Source organism: Xenopus tropicalis, chromosome 7, assembly GCF_000004195.4.
Source record: "Xenopus tropicalis strain Nigerian chromosome 7, UCB_Xtro_10.0, whole genome shotgun sequence".
Classification (NCBI taxonomy): Eukaryota; Metazoa; Chordata; class Amphibia; order Anura; family Pipidae; genus Xenopus; species Xenopus tropicalis.
In genome coordinates this window covers 117,292,552-117,305,155 of record NC_030683.2, presented here as the reverse complement: position 1 = coordinate 117,305,155, position 12,604 = coordinate 117,292,552, and the positions used below count along the sequence as shown (strand labels likewise).

The window sequence follows — 12,604 nt, the reverse complement described above, 5'->3', positions numbered from 1 at the left end:
ATTAAATTGGCAGTTAATAAATACTTACATAGTTGTGAAACATACATAATTCAGAAAAGAACCCTGAGCAATTTTACAGTCAGTTTTTAAAAAAGTTTATTTATCCTATATGGTAAATTGACTCTGTTGTAACCCTTTGGGGGCTTTAGCTTCCTTTTCATAGAAATATGAAATATATGTTGTACAGGTATCGGACCCCTTATCTGGAAACCCATTATCCAGAAAGTTCCATTAAAAATGGCTTCCTTTTTGTTTGTAATAATAAAACAGTACCTGTACTTGATCTCAACTAAGATATAATTACCCCTTATTGGGGGCAGAACAATCCTATTGGGTTTATTTAATGGTTAAATGATTCCCTTTTCTCTGTAATAATAAAACAGTACCTGTACTTGATCCCAACTAAGATATAATTACCCCTTATTGGGGGCAGAACAATCCTATTGGGTTTATTTAATGGTTAAATGATTCCCTTTTCTCTGTAATAATAAAACAGTACCTGTACTTGATCCCAACTAAGATATAATTACCCCTTATTGGGGGCAGAACAGCCCTATTGGGTTTATTTAATGGTTAAATGATTCCCTTTTCTCTGTAATAATAAAACAGTACCTGTACTTGATCCCAACTAAGATATAATTACCCCTTATTGGGGGCAGAACAGTCCTATTGGGTTTATTTAATGGTTAAATGATTCCCTTTTCTCTGTAATAATAAAACAGTACCTGTACTTGATCCCAACTAAGATATAATTACCCCTTATTGGGGGCAGAACAGCCCTATTGGGTTTATTTAATGGTTAAATGATTCTCTTTTCTCTGTAATAATAAAACAGTACCTGTACTTGATCCCAACTAAGATACAATTAATCCTTATTGGAGCCAAAAACAATCCTATTGGGTATAATTACTGTTTAAATTGTTTTTTTAGTAGACTTAACGTAGGTGATCCAAATTACGGAAAGATCCCTTATCCGGAAAACCCCAGGTCCTGAGCATTCTGGATAATGGGTCCCATACCTGTATCTCAATGGCAGTTATAGCTCTCTGGGAGGCACAGCTCATGTGTGACCACAGGGAGAACATTCCAGATACCTGAGATCCCATACAGTCACAGGGCTTTAGGGTGAAGACACACAGAGCTACTAGTAGCAGCTACTTTTTCAAGGCTACTAAAAGCTAGAAAATCCCCTGCCATAGACAATACTGAGAATTGCCTCTGCTAAAAGACACATAGACAATTATCAGTAAATGATCAGCATTGTCTGTTTTAGTAGCTGTGACAAGTAGCTGCTACTAGTAGCTCTGTGTGTCTTCCCCCTTAGCCTACACAGTATAATCGATCACTGCTCATTGAGCCGAAGGTTAGCGAGTTTGGATTCCCCCAGCCTCTCAGCATTATTATGTTATCATCTGCTTTGCATAGAAACAGTTGGCCGTTTGTAAGAGCCGAATGAATAATCACAACTTTATTTTTCTTAAATCAGTTACACATTTGTCAGAAATATAATATACAGCCAGTAGTATATTCACCGCCCCATAGTGCCTGTCAGCCGGGGGAAAGGGGAAGCTCTCATTCTCTCTGAATTTCCTTTTTCCTCTCACCTCTTCTGTAGATATTTATTAACCTTTTATTTCCATGCAGAATATCTTCTCATCTATTAAGCAAATGGAGGGAACAAAGAGCACAGTGGGTAACTGCCATTAAATGGATAAGAAATGTGGAAAGGTGATCAGTTTAGTTCTAATACTAAGGTTTCTATTGTGCTTTAAAGGGGTTGTTCACCTTTAAATTAACTCTTAGGGCTCTGGCACATGGGGGAGATGTTCGCCGGCGGGATGGCGGGTCATAGCAACTCGGGGAGATTAGTCGCCCGCGAACAGGGAGTTTTGTCGCGGGCGACTAATCTCCCCCGTGTGCCAGAGCCCTTAGGGTGCAGACACACAGAGCTACTAGTAGCAGCTACTTATCAGGGCTACAGAAATAGACAGTGCTGATCATTTACTGATAACTCTCTACATGTGTTTTAGCAGAGGCAATTCTCAGTATTGTCTATGGCAGGGGATTTTCTGGCGTTTAGTAGCCGTGATAAAGTAGCTGCTACTAGTAGCTCAGTGTGTCTTCTCCCTTAATATAATACAGAAAGTGATATTCTGACACAATTTTCAATTGGTCTATGTTTTATTATTTGTGATTTATTTATTTAGCTGTTTGTTTATTAACTCTCCAGCTTGAAATTTCATCTGCTATCGAGATGCTAAGACTCAAATTACCCTAGCAACCAGGCACTGATTTGAATGAGAGACTGGAATATGATTAGGACAGGGGCTGAATAGAAAGATAAGGAATACAAATTGCCAATAAGAATAAAATGGTAGCTTCACAGAGCAATATTTTTTTGCTGGGGTCAGTGATCCAAAAACAATAAAAAAAGAAAAATGAAGACTATTTGAAAAGTTGCTTAGAATTAGCCATTGTATAATATACTAAAGGTTAACATTCCCTTTAAATTCCACAGACATACCATGTACCTCCTCTGTAGTGGGTTGTATGGAATATTTTTAAAACAAGGGAACTGTGAAAAAGTATTGGATCTGTTATACAGAATGGCTGCAGCCAGGGGTTCCCATATAAGCAGGGTTATACTAAGGGCCGCTGCTGCCCTCCTTCTTTGCTCTATACAAGATTTAGCCACAAGTATGGGGCAGGGGGCTTGGGGTTTCTTCCCCTGGAAAAAAATTATATGCAGTATCATGTTTTAAGACTACAAAAATAAAGTGTCCTCAAATCTAAAGGTGTTTTTTGCAAAATAAAAGAAATGGTATATCTAAGTGGTCACAGTGGCAATGTATCCCCCCCAGCAAGTGGCACAGTGTATCCCCCCCCCAGCAAGTGGCACAGTGTATCCCCCCCAGCAAGTGGCACAGTGTATCCCCCCCAGCAAGTGGCACAGTGTATCCCCCCCAGCAAGTGACACAGTGTATCCCCCCCCCCAGCAAGTGACACAGTGTATCCCCCCCCCAGCAAGTGGCACAGTGTATCCCCCCCCCCAGCAAGTGACACAGTGTATCCCCCCCCGCAAGTGACACAGTGTATCCCCCAGCAAGTGGCACCCCCCCAGCAAGTGGCACAGTGTATCCCCCCAGCAAGTGGCACAGTGTATCCCCCCAGCAAGTGGCACAGTGTATCCCCCCCCCAGCAAGTGACACAGTGTATCCCCCCCAGCAAGTGGCACAGTGTATCCCCCCAGCAAGCCACAGTGTACCCCCCCCAGCAAGTGGCACAGTGTATCCCCCCCAGCAAGTGACACAGTGTATCCCCCCCAGCAAGTGGCACAGTGTATCCCCCCCCAGCAAGTGACACAGTGTATCCCCCCCCAGCAAGTGGCACAGTGTATCCCCCCCAGCAAGTGAACGTGTATACCCCCCCATACGCAATGTGTAACACAGTGTATCCCCGCCCCAGCAAGTGACACAGTGTATCCCCCCAGCAAGTGGCACAGTGTATCCCCCCCAGCAAGTGGCACAGTGTATCCCCCCCCCAGCAAGTGACACAGTGTATCCCCCCCCCAAGCAAAGTGGCACAGTGTATCCCCCCAGCAAGTGGCACAGTGTATCCCCCCCCCCCCATGCAAGTGGCACAGTGTATCCCCCCCCGCAGCAAGTGACACAGTGTATCCCCCCCCAAGCAGTGGGCACAGTGTATCCCCCCCAGCAAGTGACACAGTGTATCCCCCCCCAGCAAGTGGCACAGTGTATCCCCCCAGCAAGTGGCACAGTGTATCCCCCCCCCCAGCAAGTGACACAGTGTACCCCCCCAAGCAAGTGACACAGTGTATCCCCCCCCCAGCAAGTGACACAGTGTATCCCCCCCCAGCAAGTGGCACAGTGTATCCCCCCAGCAAGTGGCACAGTGTACCCCCCCCAGCAAGTGGCACAGTGTATCCCCCCCAGGCAAGTGGCACAGTGTATCCCCCCCAGCAAGTGGCACAGTGTATTCCCCCCCCCAGGAAGTGACACAGTGTACCCCCCCCCCCAGCAAGTGACACAGTGTATCCCCCCCCCCCCAGCAAGTGACACAGTGTATCCCCCCCCAGCAAGTGGCACAGTGTATCCCCCCCAGCAAGTGGCACAGTGTACCCCCCCCAGCAAGTGGCACAGTGTATCCCCCCAGCAAGTGGCACAAGTGTATGCCCCCCAGCAAGTGGCACAGTGTTATCCCCCAGCAAGTGGCACAGTGTATCCCCCCAGCAAGTGACACAGTGTATTTATCCCCCCCCCCCAGCAAGTGACACAGTGTATCCCCCCCCCAGCAAGTGGCACAGTGTATCCCCCCAGCAGTGGCACGTGTACCCCCCCAGCAAGTGCACAGTGTATGCCCCCACAAGTGCAACAGTGTATCCCCCCCCCAGCAGGACCACAGTGTACCCCCCCCCCCAGCAAGTGACACAGTGTACCCCCCCCCCCCCCAAAGCAAAGTGGCACAGTGTATCCCCAGCAAGTGGCACAGTGTATCCCCCCCCCCCCAGCAAGTGACACAGTGTATCCCCCAAAGCCTAGCAAGCTACAAGTGACACACAGTAACCAGCCCAAAGTACCAGCAGGCAGAGCTCAAACAGGGGGATACGTTACAGCCTGCATTAACACTTCGCCGCCCGTCATTTCCCAGAGCAAATCAGCAACAAGAAATCACTTCCCATTTCTTCTCCTTTTATACCCACCGCGCAATTCCAGCCAATCCGTCTCAGGGCAGTCACATGGCAGGGTCACGTTGGTGTGACGCCATCACGCTTCTTTCGGGCGGAAGGGTACTAGCGGCTACGGTTTCCAAGGCAACAGCGGTGGATCGGGGAGGGCCCACATGCAGGAAGGAGTAGCTTTGGCGGGAGAGTGGAAGCAGTGAGCTGCGTCGGGGAGTAAGGTGTGTGGGGGAGTATCATTATTATAGCAATGGTGTCGCATCACTAGGATTAATATAGTACGGGAGAAACAAGGAAGTCCTGTCCATTGCTGTCCCGCTGACCCATAATAGTTATATCTATAGTGCTGTGCGGCAGTGTCAGGCTTGCCTAGCGATGTTGCTGCAGAACTACAGCTCCCACTATCCCCGCTGGAAGGGTTAGACAAGGGTATATCCGTTGTCTAACAGTTATACACTTTCTATGTGCTTTCCCAGTACTACTCTCTGAGTGATTTGTGTGGCTCTCAGACAGTTCAGTCTTTGGGTGACATCTTCCTTTTCTTATAATCTGCTCCCCATGATGTAGGGCCCTAAATAGGTGGCCCTCTGTATGAAATCTAATGGGCAGCACTGGCACTGAACTAATATTTGGCCATGGGAAATTAGGACTTTATACTTATAAGTCTAAAGGTGGCCATACAAGTCCTCCAGACTCTCCGCTCTCTTGGCCTTCGTGACACTGCCTTATCCTGGTTTTCATCTTATCTCTCAGATCGATCCTTCAGTGTCACTTACAATGGGGAATCATCTTCTCCCTTGCCTCTTTCTGTCGGGGATCTATCTTTCCTCTCCTGATCTCAACCCAGAGCTTCTAACTCGCGTCTCTTCCTGCCTGTCCGCTATCTCCGCTTGGATGTCCCGACGTTACCTTAAACTAAACCTCTCTAAGACTGAACTGGTTCTCTTTCCCTCATCCAACACCCACATTGTTCCCGAGGTATCTATAACGGTTAAGAATTCTACCATCACCCCATCTTCCCAGGCCCGATGCCTTGGGGTTATCCTTGATTCTGCCCTGTCCTTCACCCCTCATATCCAATCACTTATCAGATCATGTCACTTTCACATAAGAAATATCTCTAAAATACGATCATTTATCACCCAAGATGCTGCCAAAATTCTTATTCGCTCTCTTATAATATCTCGCCTGGACTACTGTAACTCCCTATTAATTGGCCTTCCCCTCCAAAGACGGTCCCCTCTCCAGTCCATAATGAATACTGCTGCCAGGCTCATACACCTCTCCAACCGCTCCTCCTCTGCCATGCCACTCTGCCAATCCCTGCACTGGCTTCCCCTACCATCCAGGATAAAATTCAAGCTAATGACCCTCACATTTAAAGCAGTCCATAACTCTGCCCCACCCTACATCTCTGAACTCATCCCTAGGTACCATCCAACCCGCTTGTTACGCTCCTCTACTGACCTGCTCCTCAACTCCTCTCTCATTCCCTCCTCACACGCTCGCATTCAAGACTTTGCAAGGGCTGCCCCCCTTCTCTGGAATTCGCTCCCACAAACTGGCAGACTTTCTCCCAATCTCTCTGCCTTCAAGAGATCTCTAAAAACACATTTATTTAGAGAGGCTTACCCTAATCTAGTTTAGCTATACCCTGTGCCCCACCTCTCACAACTCTGGTCATGCCCATTCCCACACCTTGTGTCTCAACCCTTTCTCCTTGTAGATTGTAAGCTCTTTTGGGCAGGGCCCTCTTCACCTCTTGTATCGGTTATTGATTGCTTTATATGTTACTCTGTATGTCCAATGTATGTAACCCACTTATTGTACAGCACTGCGGAATATGTTGGCGCTTTATAAATAAATGTTAATGTAATGTAATGTAATACAAGCAAAATAGGCCCTGGCATTCCCAGTACCCAGAGGCCCAAACAGCCCCCCCCCCCAGCCCAATAAATAGTGAGTGACTATGGCATCTTACAGCAGCCCCTCTGGCATTTGCCTGAATCCACTGACTGCCAGTCCGGACCTGCTTGGTAGAGGACTGTATGTCATAAAGAACAATTAATTCTTGACATGAAAACTGCCACCTTGCAAGTTTGATATTCTCAATTATTTGTATTTGTTGTTAGCAAGACTAATATGGCAAGTGTGTATAACACGTGGCTTGCTCTGGTGCAGGGATCCCCAACCTTTCTTACACATGAGCTACAATCAAATATAAAAAGATTTGGGGAGCAACACAAGCACCATAAAAGTTCATGGAGGTGCAAAATAAGGGCTAAGATTGGCTATTAGGCAGCCTCTATGCACCCTATCAGCTTACAGGGGCTTTATTTGGTACTAAATCTTGTTTTTACCCGACCAAAACTTGCCCCCAAGTCAGGAATTCAAAAATAACTACCTGGTTTGGGGGCACTGAGAGCGACATCCAAGGGGTTGGGGAGCAACATGTTGCCCCTGAGCCACTGGTTGGGGATCACTGCTCTGGTGAGTACCAAAGCTACGGCTAATACACAAAACCTTCTTTCATCCGTGGCCACTAACACAATCTAGGTTAACTGGCTGTAGCTTTCTGGCCCCTGGCCTATGTTGAATCTCCCTGTGGATGCATCCTGCACCAAAACAAATTGCCAGTATCTAAAAAAGTGAGTATCAAAGATCCATGGGTGACAAAAAGGAGAGAGTGAGTGTCTCTGGTGATCCACACTTGCATGGCTGTTGGTAACAACCTATTCTTGTACAGGTATAGGATCCATTATCTGGAAACCTTTAAGCCAGAAAGCTCTCAGTTACAGGAAGGTAATTTCTCATATACTGTGTGATTATAAAATAATTCAAATTATTAAAAATGATCAGTCTTATTGGGTTGATTTAATTTTTAACTGATTCCCTTTTCTCTGTAATAATAAAACAGTGCCTGTACTTGATCCCAACTAAGATATAATTACCCCTTATTCGGGGCAGAACAGTCCTATTGGGTTTATTTCATGGTTAAATGATTCCCTTTTCTCTGTAATAATAAAACAGTACCTGTACTTGATCCCAACTAAGATATAATTACCCCTTATTGGGGGCAGAACAGCCCTATTGGGTTTATTTCATGGTTAAATGATTCCCTTTTCTCTGTAATAATAAAACAGTACCTGTACTTGATCCCAACTAAGATATAATTACCCCTTATTGGGGGCAGAACAGCCCTATTGGGTTTATTTAATGGTTAAATGATTCCATTTTCTCTGTAATAATAAAACAGTACCTGTACTTGATCCCAACTAAGATATAATTACCCCTTATTGGGGGCAGAACAGTCCTATTGGGTTTATTTAATGGTTAAATGATTCCCTTTTCTCTGTAATAATAAAACCGTAATTGTACTTGATCCCAACTAAGATATAATTACCCCTTATTGGGGGCAGAACAGTCCTATTGGGTTTATTTAATGGTTAAATGATTCCCTTTTCTCTGTAATAATAAAACCGTAATTGTACTTGATCCCAACTAAGATATAATTACCCCTTATTGGGGGCAGAACAGTCCTATTGGGTTTATTTAATGGTTAAATGATTCCCTTTTCTCTGTAATAATAAAACCGTAATTGTACTTGATCCCAACTAAGATATAATTACCCCTTATTGGGGGCAGAACAGTCCTATTGGGTTTATTTAATGGTTAAATGATTTCCTTTTCTCTGTAATAATAAAACAGTACCTGTACTTGATCCCAACTAAGATATAATTACCCCTTATTGGGGGCAGAACAGCCCTATTGGGTTTATTTAATGGTTAAATGATTCCCTTTTCTCTGTAACAATAAAACAGTACCTGTACTTGATCCATCTAAGGTACTTAATCCTTACTGGGGGCAAAAAAATCCTTTTGGTTATATTTAATGTTAAAATTATTTTTAGTAGACTTATAGTATGACAATACAAATTACGGAAAGACCCCTTATCCGGAAAAGCCTAGGTCCCAAGCATTTTGGATAACTGGTCCCATAACTGTACTGTCACAACTACAGCCATATAACGCCATTGTGTGTCTTCATGCAGAGGCACACTGAAAAACTTTTTTTTAAGGAGATGGAAAGGTAAAATCATTGTGCCTCTCTTGCAGATACTCCAGGCTGGGGCGGTTTTCTCCTAGCAGGTGCACAAGCCCGGGGTATAAGATAAGCTATTGCAATCACTAGGGGTGCCTAACATGTTGACACCCCCCAGTGATTGTACTTTTCTTTCTCCTTTAAAGGAAAGATACTTTTTTTTAGAGCTGTGTTTAACAGTGCACTGGATGGGTTTGAGGAGGTAAAGAAATGTGGGATAACTTGCCAAACTCTTATGTGAACCCCTTCATCTCTTAGTGCGGGGGTAGAGGAAAAATGAAAAGGGGCTTATAGTTGTTCCCATACATCTGCTAGGGAACATGGACTTACTTTTTTCCCAATATTTTTAATGCTATGCAGGCAGAGAAAATGGATTTCAAAAGAAAGAAAGGGCAGGCATCAGGCCTCCCTGCTTCACAGACCAAAAAACTGAGAGGAGACTGGGACGATGATGCTCCTTCCCAGTTTGAGGAGGAACTGGCTTTCATGGATGAAGTGGAAGCAGAAATGGCTATGGAGCTCAGTGAAGGGCAACTCAGTGCTGATATTCTCCCTGTTGGTAAGTAGATGATTCCAGCTGTCTCCCTGCTGTTGGGGTCTATTGCACCTGTAAAGTGTTCAAAAACAATTGCAAAAGAAAATCATGGGAACATTCTATCTATCTATCGCAGTAACATTAAGTTGATTTATTTGTTGGGAGTAGCCAGAGCAAGAACCTTGCTGACAAGGTGCCAAGATGGCTGAGCTATATTCTGGCATAAGCAATATGAAGACCAGTTTAGGAAGCTGTGGCTTTGTTGTGCTGGTTTCATAATTCCTGACCAGCTTGTAGAGAGCCAGTGTGCAAGAGATGTGCCTTGGTACATTAGATAAATACTATAATAGTAAAACATACATTTTCCATAACTTTATTTGGATTTATCTGTCATAGTAGTAAAAATGCTGTTGTGGGAAATCAGCGTTATTGTCCTAGGCTTCTTAGAGATAATTCTCTATCTCTGCAGGCCTCCCCTCATGTGACATTAACATTATGCAGTGGTGTTTGAAAGTTTGTGAACCCTTTAAAGTTTTCTATATTTTTATATCCTAAAAGTAGAAGAAGAAAACCCAGTAAAACAAATGAATTTATTGAAAGATATGATCCTATAACATATCTGCGTGTGGCAAGAGTAAGTAAATGGGGCTCTTAGTATTTGGTGTGACCCCCTTGTGCAGCAATAAATACAACTAAACGTTTATGGTAACTGGTGATCAGTCCCATTCCTCCATACAGAACAACTTCAGCCTTTGGATGTTGGTGGGTTTCCTCACATGAACCACTTGCTTTATGTCCACATTTGGCCATTCTAGAACATTCACCATTCTAGAACATTCACTTTATTTTTCTTTAACTATTCTTTGGTAGAACGACTTGTGTGTTTAGGATCGTTGTCTTGCTGCATCTTGCTCTCTTTTGAGATTCAGTTCACAGACATCCTAACGATCTTGACATTTTCCTTTTAGAATTATTTTGTATAGTTCTGAACTCCTTGTTCTATCCATGATGGTAAGCCGTCCAGGCCCAGATGCAGCAAAACAGCCCAGAACACTCCCACCACCAAGTTTTACAAATGGCATAAGGTTCTTATGCTGGAATGCAGCGTTTTTCTTTCTCCATTCTTCCAGTACCTTTCTGGTTTGTCCACATGGTCTTTAGCAAACTGTAGACTGTAGAGCAGTGGCTTTCTCCTTGCTACCCTGCCATACACACCATTGCTGTTCAGTGTTCTCCCGATGGTGGGATGAACATCAACATTCTGCCAATGTAAGACAGTCCTTCAGTTGCATAGAAGTTACCCTGGGTTCCTTTGTAACCTCCCGGATTATTAGACTCCTTGCGGTTGGAGTTATCTTTGATGGTCGACCACTTCTGGGTAGGGTAACAAAGATCTTGAATTACTGCCAATTTGTATGTAATCTGTCTAACTGTTGATTGGTGGAGTCCAAACTCTTTCTGAGGTCCTCAGACACCTCCTTTGAACACATTTGGGGATGTGTATCATGGCTTGAACAGTCTTTGCTGGATCCCAGTTGTTTAAATAAAACAAATTCACTTACTTTTGCCACACAACAGCTATGTTATTGGATCATTTTTTTCAATCAATACATGACCAAATAAAATCATTTTTATTTCATTTGTATAAAATGGTTTCCTTCATCTTCATTTTCTTCTCACTAGTTATGGTAATTGCTGCATTCTAAGAGATTACTGGCTCATTTGGCTGGTTTAGTAATTGAGTATAACTTTTGTGTGTTATGTTGTTCAAAAACTAGTTCTAAAGCAGTATTTCAACTTTCCACTTTAATTCCCCAAATGTTATATTTTTGCTGCCTGCAGGAAAACTCATCTCTGACAATATCCCTCCAAAATGGTTAAGGCCGCCGGTTTCGCTTACCGACCCCAAAGAGCAGACTCTTTGCTTTCAACAGGTTGAACTGGACCACTATGTGGGTGAGTAATTTTGCTTTCAGGGGCCACCAAATGTATAAAAATTACTTTCTCAGAAATGTGTCTTAGGGCTTTACTGAAGTTTACCGTGGTTTTTGTTGAAGAGCAGGCACTCATTGAGCAAAGCTTCAGACAGAATTCTTGATAAAAAGTAACTTTATTGGAGTACCATAGTCGCCTATGTGAATTGTGAATTATGTTCACAGACACTTAGTGCTCAATGAGTGCCTGCTCTTCAAAAAAATGGTGATATTTGCTCCCCTAGCTAAAGGCTCAGGATGGTGCATCTGAGCCTCTCTTCCTTTGTGGTGAGTTGTTGGACATATTTTATAATCTTTACTGAAGTTCGGTTGTTTGACATTCCCTGTAATCTTGTTAACTACTTCACTGCACGCTGCTGCTCTTTGTTATCAGCTATTCAGTTGGCTAAATTGCAGGAAGTGGGACATATACAGGAAAAACTGGCCATTATCATATATTCTCCCATATAAGCACCTGATAACTGACAGTAGAACACTGGGTCTTAGGATAATAAACATTTTATTAAGGGAAAACCACCCTTTTCAAATTGTCTTGATTTGCATGCCCATTTCCTTACTATAATATGGTTGTGCACTGCTTCAGTACTTAGAGGCCTTAGATAGGTGGAGGTTTTCTTTTTACCCAGTAATAGAGAATTGTAGAAGTAAGGGTGGAACTGTGGGGAAGGTAATGGAAGCAGAGGATAGCAGATGAGCGAAAGAAAAAAGGGCAAAGAGCAAGGGTGTAGAAAACAACGTAGAATATGGGAAATTAATTTCAGCAGATGATAGTAATGGAAAAGTAATGGCAAAAGGTAAAGGAAAAGTGAAAGGGGGAAATGACTGCATGGGAGTGTATGAGAAAATAATTTGTTCTGCAGCTACCAGGTTGATAAGTTCCAAATTACCTTAGCATCCTGGGGGTGGTTTGAATGAGAGTGGTAAATATATAATAGAGGACCTGAATAGAAAAATAAGTTATAAAATGTAACAATAAAGCTGTAGCCTTACAGAGCAGTATTTTTTTGGCTGCCGGGGTCAGTGACCCCCATTTAGGAGAAGTAACCAAATAATTCAGAAACTATAAAAAAAGAAGACCAATTGAAACGTTGCTTAGGATAGGCTATTCTACAACATACTAAAACTTAACTTATAGGTAGACCACCCCTTTAAACAGATTTGATACATATACAAAACATTCAGGTGTTTGGATGGCCCTGTGCTACTGTAGGTTACATAAGGAGGGGGAGAGAGAGAGCTACATCAAATCACCCAAATGGTCACAAGGCGGTCCAT

General features: G+C 43.5%; 1 protein-coding gene across 2 annotated transcripts in view; it reads left to right on the top strand.

Moving 5' to 3' along the window:
* The first annotated feature begins 4,768 nt into the window (after window positions 1-4,768).
* pold1 (polymerase (DNA directed), delta 1, catalytic subunit) overlaps window positions 4,769-12,604 on the top strand; it is a 50,118-nt gene continuing 42,282 nt past the window's right edge. The window contains exons 1-4 of one of the 2 annotated variants that reach the window (XM_031905157.1): window positions 4,769-4,920; window positions 7,446-7,501; window positions 9,161-9,359; window positions 11,178-11,291. In XM_031905157.1, the coding sequence (XP_031761017.1) occupies window positions 9,170-9,359; window positions 11,178-11,291 (304 nt within the window). In that variant the 5' untranslated portion in view covers window positions 4,769-4,920; window positions 7,446-7,501; window positions 9,161-9,169. The remainder of the gene's footprint in view (window positions 4,921-7,445; window positions 7,502-9,160; window positions 9,360-11,177; window positions 11,292-12,604) is intronic. The other variant, NM_001045739.1, reaches the window with a different exon arrangement.